The sequence below is a fragment of the Pteronotus mesoamericanus genome, unplaced genomic scaffold, assembly GCF_021234165.1.
Source record: "Pteronotus mesoamericanus isolate MK-2021 breed Mesoamerican mustached bat unplaced genomic scaffold, CSHL_Meso_final scaffold_54, whole genome shotgun sequence".
NCBI classification, from domain to species: domain Eukaryota; kingdom Metazoa; phylum Chordata; class Mammalia; order Chiroptera; family Mormoopidae; genus Pteronotus; species Pteronotus mesoamericanus.
This window is the reverse complement of record NW_026555321.1, coordinates 32,321,833-32,338,041: the sequence shown is the minus strand read 5'-3', so window position 1 is coordinate 32,338,041 and position 16,209 is coordinate 32,321,833. Positions and strand designations below refer to the sequence as shown.

At 50.1% G+C, this 16,209-nt stretch overlaps 1 protein-coding gene across 10 annotated transcripts; it reads left to right on the top strand.

The window, feature by feature from the left end:
* BRPF1 (bromodomain and PHD finger containing 1) lies at positions 1–15,141 on the top strand. Of its 10 annotated transcripts, none has more exons than XM_054595626.1 (14): positions 1–352; positions 2,153–2,761; positions 6,378–7,337; positions 8,066–8,228; positions 8,613–8,744; positions 9,180–9,326; positions 10,097–10,406; positions 10,728–11,048; positions 11,369–11,653; positions 12,155–12,302; positions 12,891–13,027; positions 13,130–13,248; positions 13,566–13,720; positions 14,316–15,139. In XM_054595626.1, the coding sequence occupies exons 2-14, from the start codon at positions 2,163–2,165 to the stop codon at positions 14,497–14,499; spliced, it is 3,660 nt and encodes a 1,219-aa protein (XP_054451601.1). In that variant the 5' UTR covers positions 1–352; positions 2,153–2,162; the 3' UTR covers positions 14,500–15,139. The 10 variants fall into 10 exon arrangements, with proteins under 10 accessions (XP_054451601.1, XP_054451600.1, XP_054451599.1 ...); XM_054595625.1 differs by having other exon boundaries at positions 10,725–11,048; XM_054595628.1 differs by having other exon boundaries at positions 2–352; positions 9,180–9,308.
* The last annotated feature ends 1,068 nt before the right edge of the window (positions 15,142–16,209 follow it).

Below are 16,209 nucleotides of genomic sequence, written 5' to 3'. Positions count from 1 at the left end.
TTTGCCGCCACGGTCTCCGCCGCTGTCGTCCCCGCTCTGCCTCCGGGAGTCTCCATTGTTCCGGCGGTGCCGGGTCCGGACGTGGGGCAACTTAGGGGCTCTCGAAACGGGAGGCAGCCCACAGAGTTGAGACACCGGGGCGCCGGCAGGACCGGGAGCGGAGGGGGTCAGCGCGGGAATCCCGGGGAGCCGGGGCCAGAGCGTGGGGCGGCAGGGGGCCGGGGTGGCGAGGTCTGAGGTCTCCGAAGTTGGGGCTCCTCCTCCCCGGCCCATCTTTCCCCGCCGGCCTCCCCAAGTGGGGTCGGAGCCCCGGCGGGCGGCCCCGGCGATGAGCCCGGACTCGAGGTGGCCGGTGAGTGCGGGCCTGGGACCAGGGCGGGAGTGGCCAGCGGGGAAGGGTTTGTCTACTTTTGTGGGGTGCGCGTAGAGCTGCCCTGCCCAGGTGCCCCTCGGGCCCTTCCAGCCGGGAGAACTGACAGTGCCTTTGCTCCCAGCAGGCATCCCGGGGCAACAGTGTATCCTTCGGGGCTACCAGGGTCAACCGCAGGAGGAGAGCCTTGTTTAACTTGTTACACTTCGACAAAAGGGAAACGTCGCCGCATCCGGGAAAGGGCTGCGGGCACCGCCTGGGCCTGGCCTGATCCCTACGGCTCCCGCCCCTTACTTCCTCCAGCCCCCTGAGCTCCGCGGCCTTACCCTTGAGCCCGGGGCCCTACCCACGGGCTTTCAGAACAAAGTTCTCGGCTCCCTCCCCTGTGCCTCTGCCGCTGTCTCCCAGCGGGACGTCTGCCCGGGGCTCTGTGCTACTTAGGAAGCCAGGGAGCCAGGGCAGCAGAGCTGCTGCGTTCACCTGGGACCCATCATTGAAAAAGGAGAGCTTATTTATGCTTACGATTTAGTCTGTATTTAAAGGCACAGAAGCAGGTAGGAAGTAGAAGGGAGCTGCAGTTGAAGTAGTAGTTTTAGTGATGTGGAAGTCAGGTGCTTTGACAGACTGAAACAGCCCACTTGATTGGTTACGTTGCAGGAAGAAAGAGGCCTAGAGGGGTCACTGTTTGTCAGGGAGCTCAGGGTGGCACTGCCTGGATTGGTGCCAAGCCCCTCGCCGAATTGTTAAACTCAACTAAGCCTGGAGAAACTGGGGCAGTCTCTGACTAAGCTGGGCTTCCTGGGGGCTGGTGCCATCTGCTGTCTTCATTCACCCAGGAACACTGGAGAGGAGAAAGAGGGCCCTGAAGACCAGCATGGAATTGAGTGTGCCTGGATTGTCTTGTTTCTGTCGGTACCCCCTAGGGCTTGGTACCACTGCCAGGGCCAGGGGATAGACTCTCCCTAAAGACCTCAGAAGTGAACTGATTTTTTCTATAATCCAGTGATTTCTGCTGGAGTCCAGGACTAAATCCTTGGCGATCCATTCAGCCTTCCCATGGGCTAACACTAGTCTTCATCCATCTCTCTTAGCTCCAAATCTGGTGATCTCATTCAGCTATTCTGGTAGGCTCTGGTGCCTGCACTGCACAGCTCCCAGTCTAGTGGGGAGGAGACAAAGGTGAGAATGGATTGCTATGAAAACACAGCTCCCCGTAGGAGAGACAAGTCATAACAAAAGAAATGACATTTGATCTGGGTTTTGAAGAATGAATAGGAGCTCACCAATAAGAGAGGATGCAAGGTATTCCAAATAGAGATCATCTTGCAAGAATGAGAAGTTATAACTTTCAGGAAATGGCCAGTCATCCTGGATAGACAGAAGCACAGCGGTAACTGCTGAAAAGAAGAGTCTGGAAAGGAGGACTAGGGCCAGACAGTGAAAGGAGCCCTTGAATGTCAACATAGGGAATTTGGATATTATCCTGAAGTAGGGAGCATCAGAAAGATTTTAATCAGAGATTAAAATGACTTGCTATTTGGTATAAAAGATCATTCTGGCCACATTGTGCTAGATTAAGCTAGAAGGTTGAGGTAGAGGGCAGAATGACCAGGCAAGAGGTGATGAGGCCCACACTATGGCCATGGTGTGGAGGAGATAGTATTTGGAGATGCTGCAGAGGGGGACTGGCCAGGATCCTTAAAAAGAGGAAGGGTTGGTGTGAGTGGAATGGGTAGCTAGGAACTCTTCCTAGGCCTGTGCTAACTCATCTGTATATTATAGATGTGACAGCATGGGGGTGGACTTTGACGTGAAGACTTTCTGCCACAACTTGCGGGCGACTAAGCCACCATATGAGTGCCCTGTGGAGACTTGCCGCAAAGTCTACAAGAGTTACAGTGGTATTGAGTACCACCTGTACCATTATGACCACGACAACCCACCACCCCCTCAGCAGACTCCACTCCGCAAGCACAAGAAGAAGGGGCGCCAGTCACGCCCAGCCAACAAGCAGTCACCCAGCCCCTCAGAGGTATCACAGTCACCGGGCCGTGAGGTGATGAGCTACGCACAGGCCCAGCGCATGGTGGAGGTGGACCTGCATGGCCGCGTCCACCGCATCAGCATCTTTGACAACCTGGATGTGGTGTCAGAAGATGACGAGGCCCCTGAGGAGGCCCCTGAAAATGGCAGCAACAAAGAGAACACAGAGACACCAGCTGCAACTCCCAAGTCAGGCAAGCATAAGAACAAGGAGAAGCGCAAGGATTCAAACCATCACCACCACCATAATGCTTCTGCCAGCACCACTCCCAAGCTGCCAGAGGTTGTATATCGGGAGTTGGAGCAGGACACACCTGATGCCCCGCCCCGGCCAACTTCCTATTACCGGTAAGGCCCCCTCTGCCTCCCAACTCTGGAACACTGGTTAAACAGGGCTCAGGAGCCAGACAGGTGACAGGCAGCAGATAGGAGAGTGGTAGTGATGAAGGGTAGCAGGAGGACACTAATCCAATCAGGGCAGTAAGAGGAACAGTGCCCCAGCTAATGATGGTAGCACTTACTATAATAACTACTCCCTCATGTTATTCTCTTTTTTATTTTCTTTCCCCCCCCCTTCATGTTATTCCCACAACCCCCTCTGATAGATATTGTTCTTATTCAACAGATGAGAAAAACAAAGTTCAGAAAGGGGCCAGACATACCAAAAGTCACATGTCAGCAGCTAGTTGAACCAGTATTCAAACCCAGGTTCCTCTGATTCCAGAGCTGCACTGTTTCCACTCTGTCAAAGGATCCCTTCTCTGGGTCCCAACCCTCTCCATTCCATTACTGTGTGACCTTGGGAAAGGCATCTGGCTTCTGGTGTTCTGGTAATTCCGTTTGCAGAGTAGGTTTAATATTCCTCTGCCTGCCTAAAGGTAGAAGACAAGGAACACTGATTTCATAAGGTCCTAAAAGCAATTTGTAAATTGCAGAGGTAATTTTCCCATTATTTGTTCCCTTATTGTTATCCATCCTTTAGCAGGCCTAGTCAGTATTTCCATCAACTGTATTTTATACTCTTCCAATGGCCCTTTTCATTATTTCATTTAATTGTTTCTTGGTAACTCACTTCCCTCCAAAAATTAGTCATAGTGGCTCCTAATAAAATCACAGGCATAGGCTAAATTGCTTTAACATGAGGTAAAAAATGAAGGAGTGGGGGCAGTACAGTGGTAAAATTACATACAGAAAGCCTAGCCAAAGGCTTATACAGAAACCAAGTATAAAACTTACCTCTAAGAGTCTTGATATCCAAGGCAAAAAGAGCATTCTGATGAATTAGTTAAGGTACACTCTGGTGTCAACTAGTCAGGATGCCTAATCTCTAAGAAAGACTTATAAAGGTTTTTATATGAAAAGTTTTTACCAGAAGTGTAATCCATGTGATGTTATACTAAATCTCAAAAGCAAATATGTGGGAACCCAAGTAATTTGGCTTAGTATGTCAGTTTCCTCTCTCTCCCCTAATCACACAGTAGCCAGTCTCCTTCCTCTCTTCCATTCTTTCATCTGACCAGTCAAGCTCCACCTCCTTCTGGCTTTCCATCTGTTAGCACTGACTGTCATTTCCACCCCCAACACAGAGACCCCTCTTGGGGCCTGTCCTCTCTATTAATGGCTCCCTCCTAATGGTGCACTTTGCTCTGATGGGCAGCTCAGCCCAACTCATTCTTCTCCTTTTCCTCCCCTTCCACTCAGATTCACTCTTTCCTCCTGGGGAATCAGGCTATTCTCCAGGGCAGCAGTTCTCAGCTGGTGCTCTGCCATCAACTGGGAGGTGTGTTGTGTGTAATGTATTACTGCTGTTAGCAAAACTGCCCAAGTTTTGGAAATGATTTGCTTTTTATATAAATTTGAGAAGAGGCCCTGGCTGTTGTGACTTAGTGGATTGAGTGCCAGCCTGAGAACCAAAGGGTCACTGGTTCAATCCCCAGTCAGGACACGTGCCTATGTTGCAGGCCAGGTCCCCAATGGAGGGGGGGGCGGGGGGCAGGAGGTGGCGCGCAGTGTGTGAGAGGCAACCACACATTGATATTTCTCTCTCCCCCTCTCTTCCCCCATCTCTCTAACAATAAATAAATAAAGTCTTTAAGAAAGGAAATTTGAGAAGAGTTGAGGTCATCTCTCTAATAACACCACTTTCTCTTACTTGCATCTGATATACTTGAGGGGGAGAGGGAGGGTGGTGTGCCAGGAATTGTGTATGACATGTAGCCTACCTTATCTGTGCTGTAGCTAGCCTGTAATCTGGGTGCACCATGGAAGTATGTTATGCACCATCAGGTAATGTCATGTGTGTCATGTCAGAGGAAAGTTTTAGAGCTGTTGCCAAGGTCTGGACGGGGCATTATGGTTCACACTAGCCCTGAGCCACACACTTTTCCAAGGATGAGGACATTGCAGTCACTTTAGGGAAGAGGCAGAGGGCTAAGGAATAATCTGCTTTAGATAGATGTAGCATTTTAGTCTCCTTTCCTTCCACCCTAAAAATACCTTAACACTGAGAACCTGTTTCTGTGTGGTTCTGGCCTCTATCCTATAGTGGAGAAGTTCAACACACAAACAGCTGTAATACAAGGCAAGGTGGTGGGTCAGGGCTATGCAAAAGCTAATAATAAAGCTAACATTTATTGAATACTTGCTGCATGCCAGGTACTCTTCCTAAGTACTTTACCTGTATTAACTCATTTAATGCTCACAATAGCTATATGAAATAAGTTCACTTTAGCATCATCATTTTAAGATGAGGAAACCTAGGCTCAGGGAGGCTAGCTTACTTGCCTGCGATCAAACAAAGCATGGTTCCAGAGCCTATGATTGCCTGGCCTGGTCTAGCACCATTTCCCTTGTGGAGAGAGGATGGGCAGACAGCTATGTGCCATTTGATTTAGCCCATTCGTTTTTGTAATTCCATTTAATCCTGACAGCATTTTGGGGAATAAGTAGTACTATCTTAATTCTACTGTCAGTAAAACCCAGGTTCAGAAAAGAGCAGTGATGTTCTGAAGGTTACAAAGTTGCTGGATTTAAATTTAGGTTAGTTAGAAGCCAGAGCTCCATTCTTTCCATTGTAGCTCTCTGTAGCTTTACAGTACTAGAGTCCAGGTGACCTAGAGCATGGTAAGGGCATGGGGGCCTGCTCTGACTCCCAGGAACCTGCTGGCCCAGTGAGTGCTGCAGGGTAGAGTTTGAATCCTAGATCTGCCACTTGCTAGTTGTATGACCTTTCTGTGTTGGGCAATTAATTAACTTCTCAAATCTTGCATTTCCTCATTTGCAAGATGAGGGCAGTAAGAACATTGACTCTATGGCTGTGGTGACAGTAAGTATGATAACTTAGCACAATGCCTGGCTCATAGTAAATGCTCATTAAATCTTAGCTGTTTTGACTGTTCTCTCCCAAGGCTAACCAGAGAACAACACAGCACCTATAGTTTGAGGGAGCCCTGAGCTGGTGCTGGCAACAGCTGACAAGACCCACAGCAGCTTCATTCAGGACACTGCCAGCTGGTGGTTATATAAAATAACATATAATTTGCAAGTGACTCCTGAGGACATTCCTTCCCCTGACTCTTTGCACCATCTTCCAGACCATCCCAGTGGGTCCTAGATGCCCCATCCTTCTCACTTTAGGACTAGAGCCTTGGCTGAGCCTCTGCAACCCAAGGAAGGGAATGTAGCAGCTAGGATATGAGATTTGGAGTAAACAGGCCTAATTTCACACCCCAGATCTACTTCTTTCTCACAAGGGAGCTGGGGCAGGTGAAGTAACCTCTCTACACCTATGTTTCCTTTTCTGCAAAACAGGAATGATTATAGGATCTATAGCTAAGGGTGGAATGAGACAACATAATGTAAAGGGACAGGGGGCTTAGAATAAGTGCTTGGCAAATGTAACCTATTGTCTTTAAGGGAGGGAAATCTCAACCATATGACGCTGAGCTGCCTGTGTGCGCTGCAGGTACATCGAGAAGTCGGCAGAGGAGTTGGACGAGGAGGTAGAGTATGACATGGATGAAGAGGACTATATCTGGCTGGATATCATGAATGACCGACGGAAAACAGAGGGCGTGAGTCCCATCCCCCAGGAGATCTTTGAGTACTTAATGGACCGGCTGGAGAAGGAGTCCTACTTTGAGAGCCACAATAAAGGTGACCCCAATGCACTAGTGGACGAGGATGCTGTGTGCTGTATCTGCAATGATGGTGAATGCCAGAACAGCAATGTCATCCTCTTCTGTGACATGTGCAACTTGGCTGTGCACCAGGAGTGCTATGGTGTCCCCTATATCCCCGAGGGCCAGTGGCTGTGCCGCCGCTGCCTACAGTCACCCTCCCGTGCTGTGGACTGTGCCCTGTGCCCCAACAAGGGTGGTGCCTTTAAGCAGACAGATGATGGGCGTTGGGCCCATGTAGTGTGTGCCCTGTGGATTCCTGAGGTCTGCTTCGCCAACACAGTCTTCCTAGAGCCAATTGACAGCATCGAGCACATCCCACCAGCTCGCTGGAAGCTAACCTGCTACATTTGCAAACAGCGGGGTTCAGGGGCCTGCATCCAGTGCCACAAGGCTAACTGCTATACAGCCTTCCACGTGACATGTGCCCAGCAGGCTGGCCTTTACATGAAGATGGAGCCTGTGCGGGAGACAGGTGCCAACGGTACCTCCTTCAGCGTCCGCAAGACAGCCTATTGTGACATCCATACGCCCCCTGGTTCAGCACGCCGCCTGCCTGCCATGTCCCACAGTGAGGGTGAGGAGGATGAGGATGAGGAGGAGGATGAGGGTAAGAGTTGGAGTTCAGAGAAAGTCAAGAAGGCCAAGGCCAAGTCCCGGATCAAGATGAAGAAGGCGCGGAAGATCCTGGCAGAGAAGAGGGCAGCTGCGCCTGTGGTGTCAGTGCCCTGCATCCCACCACACAGGTATGTGGGGAGCAGGTGGACAGGTTGGTAAGGGAAGAACAAGCCCTCCTGAAGATTGACAGCCCCATGAGTGGGATGACAGGGTTAGGTTATCTTCTTCCTATCAGGAGCTATATTGAAATTTTTTTAAATCCAAAGAGATTAGCTCTAACAGGTCACCTGACTTTTACATTAGCAGTCAGAAACTTTGATTTTTATCTGGCAGACCTAACATATTTTCAACTGACCTTCATTTGATGCTGTGGTTTAAGTAATGAAGAAGGGATGTAATAGCTACCAGCCACAATAGAAGAAATGGTCTGACTCTTAAGGGAGAAATGGAATGAAAAAGGGGGAGGGAAATGCTTAAGGAGTCACAGAGTAGTTACTGCTACCAATAAGTCCAAATGAGGGCTGTGATCCATTATGTTTAACTCTCTTATGTCCCTAGTTGATTTCCTGATGTTTACTGCTATACTTTATCTTAAAACCTTACAAGGCACAGTCTGAGCTGGGTATCCCAGGGTAAAATAGTACTGTGGGCTGTAGTGACAAGAGCAGTCTTAGGAACTGAACTTGCTAACCCCCTGGTGAATAGGGTTAGAGAATTGGGTTAGTGCTGGGAGCTTGGCTTCCTGTCTGCCAAGGCGCCATTGACAGTAGACTTATTCCTTATTCAGCCCCATTGAGACACTGAACTAGCCAGAGATCCTTGTTTACTGAAGAAAATCTGTTATTCTGCTTCCCAGGCTCAGTAAAATCACCAACCGCCTGACCATTCAAAGGAAGAGCCAGTTCATGCAGAGGCTGCATAGCTACTGGACGCTGAAGCGGCAGTCACGGAATGGGGTCCCACTGTTACGTCGCCTGCAGACACACTTGCAGTCTCAGAGGAACTGTGACCAAGTCGGGGTACTGTGTCTTGTTCCCTGTGGGCTCTAAGAACTAGGGCCAGGTGATAAAAATCGGGACTTGTGACTATACATTCAATGTCTGAGGGCTTAGGCTGTTTCCTTTTTTAAGCTATCCCTCTATCCAGGCTCAGGAAGAAATCCTTACAGATTATCCTTTTAGAAGTTCCTATATGTTCATTCATTCAATGACTGTACACCAGGCATTGGCATAGGAGACACTTAGCTTTAAGAGCTTCCACTGGAGCTGGCGAATCTGCCAGTAAATTGCTGTGTGCCCTCCTTTGGCTTTTCCTGCTCTTAAACCAAGTTTCCTGGTCTGTCCTCCCCTCCGGCCTTTCCTTTGTCTCCCTTATCATCTCCTGACCCCTTTTTGCTTCCACAGAGAGATTCTGAGGATAAGAACTGGGCCCTCAAAGAACAGCTCAAGTCCTGGCAGCGGCTCCGGCACGACCTAGAGCGAGCTCGGCTGCTGGTGGAACTGATCCGCAAGCGGGAGAAACTCAAAAGGGAGACGGTGAGTGCTTCTGGGCCAGCTCTATTTTACAGAGGAGAGAACATATCTGAGAGAAGGGAAACCATGTGTCACCTAGCCAGGAAGCAGCAGGGCTGATGTTGTAAGCAACAGGGCTGGTGTTGGAGTCAGGTCTCGTGGTGCTCGGTGTGCTCTCAGGCCCACCAGAAGCAGACTGTCACAGGGGAGTGTGAATGGAACTCTGAATTATTTGACACAGGTAACTAGTGCTGTAAGTTCAATCAAGGAAGGGAAAGGCCAGAGTAGTCGCGGACTTTCACTGGGTGGGGCCTTGTAGAAGGTAGACCTGAGTGAGTACACCCAGCTGTTGGGGGTGGGAAAGAAGGAAAATCCCCAAACCAGCTGCGGCCATCTCCTCAGACCTCCCTGCCAAAGGACTGGCCTGGACCTGGCTGATTGGGCCTTTCTCTGTGTCAGATCAAGGTCCAGCAGATTGCCATGGAGATGCAGCTAACCCCTTTCCTCATCCTCCTTCGCAAAACCTTGGAGCAGCTCCAAGAGAAGGACACAGGCAACATCTTCAGCGAGCCGGTCCCTCTGTCTGAGGTAACCGAATTGGACGAAGTAAGAATCCCTTCCCCTCACTCCATCTTCTTTCTCTTCTCCCAGTTGGACCCCTGCTGCAGGTCTGGGCCAGGGACTAGGAGGGGACCTTGAAGAGGGGCTGGTAGCCCTGGGGCTCCAGGATGAACTGGAGTCACATGCATCATCTGGACTCTGTCTTGTCCCTGTCATACCCCAAGGGCCCAGAATGGGAGGCAATCTGTACTCCCTCCCCAGAGGCAGGGACTGAGTCTGCTAGATGAATAATTCCAGGGCAGGAAGACACTTTCGGGGTGCTGAACCCTAGAATGGAGACTTTAGAAGGCTCAGCACCTAAAGAACCAGCTCTGAAGCCCTAGGTCCTGACTGGCAGACTCTTCTCTCTAAAAGGTATAAAATGAGTCCTGAGGCAGCAGCCTCCTTATGAGTGTTAATGATAAGCAAAAAAGAGCTATAGGAATGTAAGGTGGTATTATTTCCAGAGGATTCCCCTAGCTGTTTTCTTATTGAAGCCTCATATGGCTCTAGGAGGAGGATTTAGCAGTAATTTTATCACTTTTTCCAGGCCAGGAAAAGAAGGCCCAGAGAGGTTAAGAGACTTGCCAAGGTCACACAGCTTGTGACTGGTAAAGTCAAGACTGAATCCACCCCTCCTTTCCTCTGTGCTATATGCCTACCTCTATGGTGGGAGGAGGTTACTGGATGCTTTTCAAGGGTTGGTGTTAGGAGCAGAGGTTCAGGGGAAATAAGAAGCATATCTCCACTTTGTCACACCTACCCTGCTCTCCTAGGTACCTGATTATCTAGACCACATCAAAAAGCCCATGGACTTTTTCACCATGAAGCAGAACTTGGAGGCTTACCGCTACCTGAACTTTGATGATTTTGAGGAGGACTTCAACCTCATCGTCAGCAACTGCCTCAAGTATAACGCCAAGGACACCATCTTCTACCGGGCAGCAGTGCGGCTCCGTGAGCAGGGTGGTGCTGTGCTCCGCCAGGCCCGACGCCAGGCAGAAAAAATGGGCATCGACTTTGAGACGGGCATGCATATCCCCCACAGCCTGGCTGGAGACGAGGCGCCACACCACACTGAAGATGGTGGGTGATGAGTCACACACACATAGAGGCCAATGCTAAGGATGAACAGCTTTCCAAGAGTCCCCTCCTGGGAGCAGGCAGTATAGGCAGAAAGCAGTTAGGCTGAGCGGTGGCAAGCTTTTCCAAGGAATGTTCCCCAGGAAGCCAGATTGGATGAATGGATAGCAATGCCTGCCAGTCCACATTTCGGTGCTGTGTTATGGCTATTTCTGGTGGGAAGCTGAGGGGAGAAGAGTGGGTTTCTTGCTGTTTGTTCAGATTTAAGGGGCCCAGAGAACTGCCTTGAGTCTGACCTTTTCCCCCCATCCCCACCCCTAGCAGCGGAGGAAGAGCGGCTTGTCCTGCTGGAGAACCAGAAGCACCTGCCAGTGGAAGAGCAGTTGAAGTTGTTGCTGGAGCGGCTAGATGAAGTGAATGCCAGCAAGCAGAGCGTGGGCCGTTCACGGCGTGCAAAAATGATCAAGAAAGAGATGACAGCACTGCGGCGGAAACTTGCCCACCAGCGGGAAACTGGGAGGGATGGGCCTGAGCGTCATGGCCCTTCTAGCCGGGGCACCCTGACACCCCACCCGGCAACCTGTGACAAGGATGGACAGACAGACAGTGCCGCTGAGGAGAGCAGCAGCCAGGAGACAAGCAAAGGTCTGAACCCCCTAGCAAGGTGGACCCAAAGCAAATCAGACTTTAACTCTGGAGCACACACTTAGCCCCTGCCATCCCCCAAGCAGAGGTCTTTCCTGCACAGCTAGCTGTACTTTCTCCCTCATTCCCTAATCAGGGGCCTCTTAGCTGCCTCTGTGGCTATTTGTGTAAGAGACACTGTTCCCAGTTCAATGATCCCCAGCTCATCTACCCAACAATAGCTGGAATAATGGTCCTATACACCCAGGGCATACCCTGGACATTTACCCTTCTCACATCGGGCCCCTCACCAACTCTCCTTCTCTCTTTCTCTGCTCCAGGCCTGGGTCCTAACATGTCCTCAACCCCCGCACATGAGGTGGGCAGGAGAACCTCAGTTCTGTTCTCCAAAAAGAACCCGAAGACAGCTGGACCGCCCAAGAGGCCGGGCCGGCCCCCCAAAAACCGGGAGAGCCAGATGACCCCCAGCCACGGAGGCAGTCCTGTGGGGCCCCCCCAGCTCCCCATCATGGGCTCCCTGCGTCAGCGCAAGCGGGGTAGGAGCCCCCGGCCCAGTTCGAGCTCAGACAGCGACAGTGATAAATCCACAGAAGATCCCCCAATGGGTGAGCCTCACCATCACCCAGTCCCCCAAGAGAGTGAGCAAAGCTGCCATCCTTTCCAACATAACTTCCACCTATCCCTTCATTTGCCCATAATATGTCAAAACTAGAAGGGCCCTTAGGAATCCTTTAATTTAGCCTCATCTTACAGACTGGGAAATTGAAACCCAAAGACACTGATCCAGCTAGATTCCCATCCAGGGCCCCCTCCATTGTATCACTTCACCTCTTCTCTTCTCACCCTCCTTTGGGGATCTCCTGCCCTTTAAGCCATTTGTGTCCAAAGGTCTATAACTGCCAAGGGAAGTGTAAGGGGTGGGGCAGAGCTGTGGCCAACTGCGGTGGACACTGCCCAGAGCTAGCTCTGCTGGCCAAGGTTGGAGGAATTTTCCAGCAGAGAAGGGAAAGCCAGGCTCTAAGTACCTCTTACCCCCATGCAATCGCTGATCTACAACTTCCTGACCGATTCCTTCCCTCCTCCCCTTCCTCCTCCCCCCAACCAAGACTTACCAGCCAATGGCTTCAGCAGTGGAAACCAGCCAGTGAAGAAGAGTTTCTTGGTATACCGTAATGACTGCAGCCTTCCCCGGAGCAGCTCAGACTCTGAGTCCAGCAGCAGTAGCAGCAGCAGCGCTGCCTCAGACCGAACCAGGTACCAGCCCTCCAGATGAAAGCCTGCCTCTGGGATGCTTTTCTGGGTTTCACTATGGGAAGTGGGGTGGCAGCCATCTCAGCCTAAATTAAGATGGCTCAAACCCAAGGTTCTCTGCAAAATAATGGAATAGATATGAATATCACCATGATGAAATGGAGGAAACATACTGGGCTCAGCTGATACTTTAGAGCAGAGAGTGTAAACTGATGCCTTGTGGCCTGAATTTGGCCCAGACACATTTTGTCTGGCCAGCATGGTGGGGGTTTTTGGTATTCTTTTTCTTTTTTAATATGAATCCAGAAGTACCACATAAAATTCCCAGTTTCTGTATTCTTTTTAAAAATTAGATCTGGCAAATTTGGCCAGTATTGCTTTTAGACAGGGCATGCATTCAGCACCACCACTGCTAAATCCAGCCCACATCAGTCAAATCACTGCCAAGCCCCTGAGGGCATTTGGATTTGAAATTCTTTAACTTCTGCTTTCCAAAAGTCTTAGGCACTAGGGTTTTATAAAGAAAGGACACCCACCACACCATTCTCCACTCTTCTCCTTTGAGCTAAGTTCCCCTTGTCTTGTCTACAGCACAACACCCTCAAAACAAGGCAGGGGCAAGCCCTCCTTCTCTCGGGGCACATTCCCAGAGGATAGCAGTGAAGATACCTCAGGCACTGAGAATGAGGCCTACTCTGTGGGCACTGGCCGCAGCGTGGGCCACAGCAGTAAGTACCATCGCCCAAGGCCAGGGATGCTGGGGGCCCAGTATCCGGGCCTTGCCAGCCCCCTGTCTGCTGATCTGCCCCCTCTCTCCCATTCCTGTGAAGTGGTAAGGAAGAGTCTGGGTCGGGGACCTGGCTGGCTCTCAGAGGATGAGGACTCCCCCCTGGATGCTCTGGACCTGGTGTGGGCCAAATGCAGAGGGTATCCATCATACCCAGCTCTGGTAGGCTTCTGCTTTTCTTGTCATATCCCTTGCCTGTCAACCGCAGAATGCAAACTCACAATTACCAGACTTTTCCTACTCTGCTGAGCTGTTGAATACAAGGGGCTTTGGCAGGTAGACAGTTAGAGGTCCCTGATTAATTTCTCTCTCTCTCCCTTTTCCTTTTCTTTGCCCCTTGGGCTCTGAAGTAGTTCAGCATAGGAAGAAGGTCAGCCCTAGTAGCATGATAACTTTTCTATGTCCCCACTTCAAAGGAGTGTCCAAATTTTTGCAGAAGAAAGGGACTGAATCAAACCGAGGTCTTATTACTCCTTCAGATCATTGATCCAAAGATGCCCCGGGAAGGTATGTTCCACCATGGGGTTCCCATTCCTGTGCCCCCACTGGAGGTGCTGAAACTTGGGGAGCAGATGACCCAGGAAGCCCGAGAGCATCTCTACCTCGTCCTCTTCTTTGACAACAAGAGAACCTGGTAAGGGAGAAGGGAGGCATTTGGTGACTTACAGCCACAAATGCAACCCCGAGTATGGATATAGACTGCCAGGAAATTCTAGCACAAATCAGTGAAGGAGGGACTTAGATCTTTGAGCAAAAGGTTGTCATGAGTCTGAGCAGATGAGCGGGCAGCAGCTCATAAAAGCTGTAGCTAGAAAACAAAGGACCATCAGTGACTGTGACAGGTATGGAAGTGGTTCTCCACCCAGACTCTGAGTTTTCACACTTCTGCCTCCATAGTGACAGGATAGGGATAAAGCAGACATAAACACTTATATTCGGAATCCCTGTTGTCTCATTTATGTATGTAATCTTTTTGTTTGTCTACAGAGGATATTTAATATCAGTAAAGTCTACCTGGAGTCTATGGGACAGGGTACATATTTCAGGTTAGGTCAGGGCTCCTCCTGTGAGCAGTTCTTTGAGGGCAGGGACTATCTCTTGGTCTCTGTAACCCCAGTGCCCACCAGAGCCTGGCCCTCAAGAGGTATTTTTAAATGAATGGAGTGAGGATAGCTGGTGCTTGTTGCTCTCCCAGGGATGACTTACTTGTTCCTCACCTCCTCTTACAGGCAGTGGCTGCCTAGGACTAAGCTGGTTCCTCTGGGTGTGAACCAGGACCTCGACAAGGAGAAGATGCTGGAGGGCCGCAAGTCTAACATCCGCAAGTCAGTGCAGATCGCCTATCATAGGGCTCTGCAGCACCGCAGCAAGGTCCAGGGCGAGCAGAGCAGCGAGACCAGTGATAGTGACTGATAATGGCCAGCACAGCCCAACCTACAGTGCCCTGCCACCTCTCTCCTTTTTGCTCAGTGTCCTGGAGTGGCACCGGCCTCTGCACTGACTCATTCCTGGTCTTGGGGCCAGTCTCAGGGGAAGCTGGGTGGGGGAGGTCCCTCCTGCCCTGAGTGCAGCTGGACTGTACAGAACACTCCAAGGGCCCGTGGTGGCTCTGCGCAAGGAAAGAGGAGGTCCCACAGGCCAGAAAGCCCCAGAGACCTCATAGCATTGTAGTGCAGGGTGGTGGGCTGAGGTTAGGACACTGCATAAAACAGGCCATCCCACCACCTATGCCTGCTCATGCCAGGAGAATTCATAACTGCCTAGTGGCCTGAGGCCGTGCAGGTGGTGAGGTGAACAGGCATCTGCCCAGCCTAACAGTGGAATTGATGTCTGTCCAGCCCAGAAGAGGGGCACTAGGTGACCCCCCTCCCCTGCTGTTGTAAATACTGTAATTAGCGGAGAATTTAAATTATTCTCATTTGTAACTGCGTTTCCGGGTCGCGCCAGAGTCATTTGGTACTAAAAAAACTGGGGCCTGTCCCCTCTTCCCCTCTTCCCATTGATTCCCCCACCTTTCAAACTGGTTTGTATTTATTTCAAAAGAAGAAATATATTGATTCTTACAAAATAAATTGTTTGGAATTCTTGGTTCTTGCCTTCTACCAGGGCAAAAGGAAGTTCTGTCCCCCAGGGATGGCAAATAATTGGGCCCAAGTGGTTGCAGGCTGCTGTGCATACTGCATTTGTAACATAACAGCAAAGATAATAGGACAGCTCCCATTTCCAATGCACTTACTGAGTGGCTGTATCTGTGCTGAGCATTTTTAGATACAGTTTCATGTAATCCTTGCATTAATTATAGGAAAGGTTAATAGGTAGGTTATCTCCACAAAGACATAGGTTTAGAAAAATTAAGTAACTTGCTTAAGTTCTCACAATTAGGAAGTTGCAGAGCTAGGATTTTAACTCAGGTCTGTTTGTCTGCAAAACTGGCTCTTTAACCAATGTGCTAAACTGCTGGAGGAAGAGTCTACTGCCCAGTCTTTCATGAACTTCGGATACTTCCAAGTCATTTACCAGTAGGATGATGGTCAAAGTGCTTCAGAGTCACTAAGTTGTGGCCTTTCCCTTCTTAACTGGGGACAGAGCAAGAATGCAGAGGGTTTCTCTTCATTTATTCCCAATTCTGGCACCTCCTTTTCCCAAACATTCATTGAAGGAAAGCCTTCCAAGTGCTAGGTACCTGTAGGCTCATGTGCCAGTGGATGAGACAATCACAGGGAATAGTTACCAAGGGCCTTGGAGCTACTGAGTGAATGTAACTGAGGTACCCACAGCATTTGACAGATACCAAATTCCTGGTACTCCCCACTAGATAATGCGTGTGGGGCACAAGGATAAATCAGCTGCAAATCTGTTCTTAAAGAATTTGCAATCTAATACAGAGACCAAAAATCACTATGGTAAAAGGTTAAAAAAATCACCTAGATAAAAGTGGTCTCCTAGCTTTTTGTGACTTTCTCCAGAAGGGAAGCAATGACATCATACACCTTCCCTGAGCCCAGGCAGACAGCTCTGTCAACGGGGCCAGGCAGACAGGCTGCCTCATGGCCACACACTTGTCCTTGCACTCTGAATTGCCTCTCCCAGTCCCAGAGAAAGCTCCTGTACCGGCTGCATTCA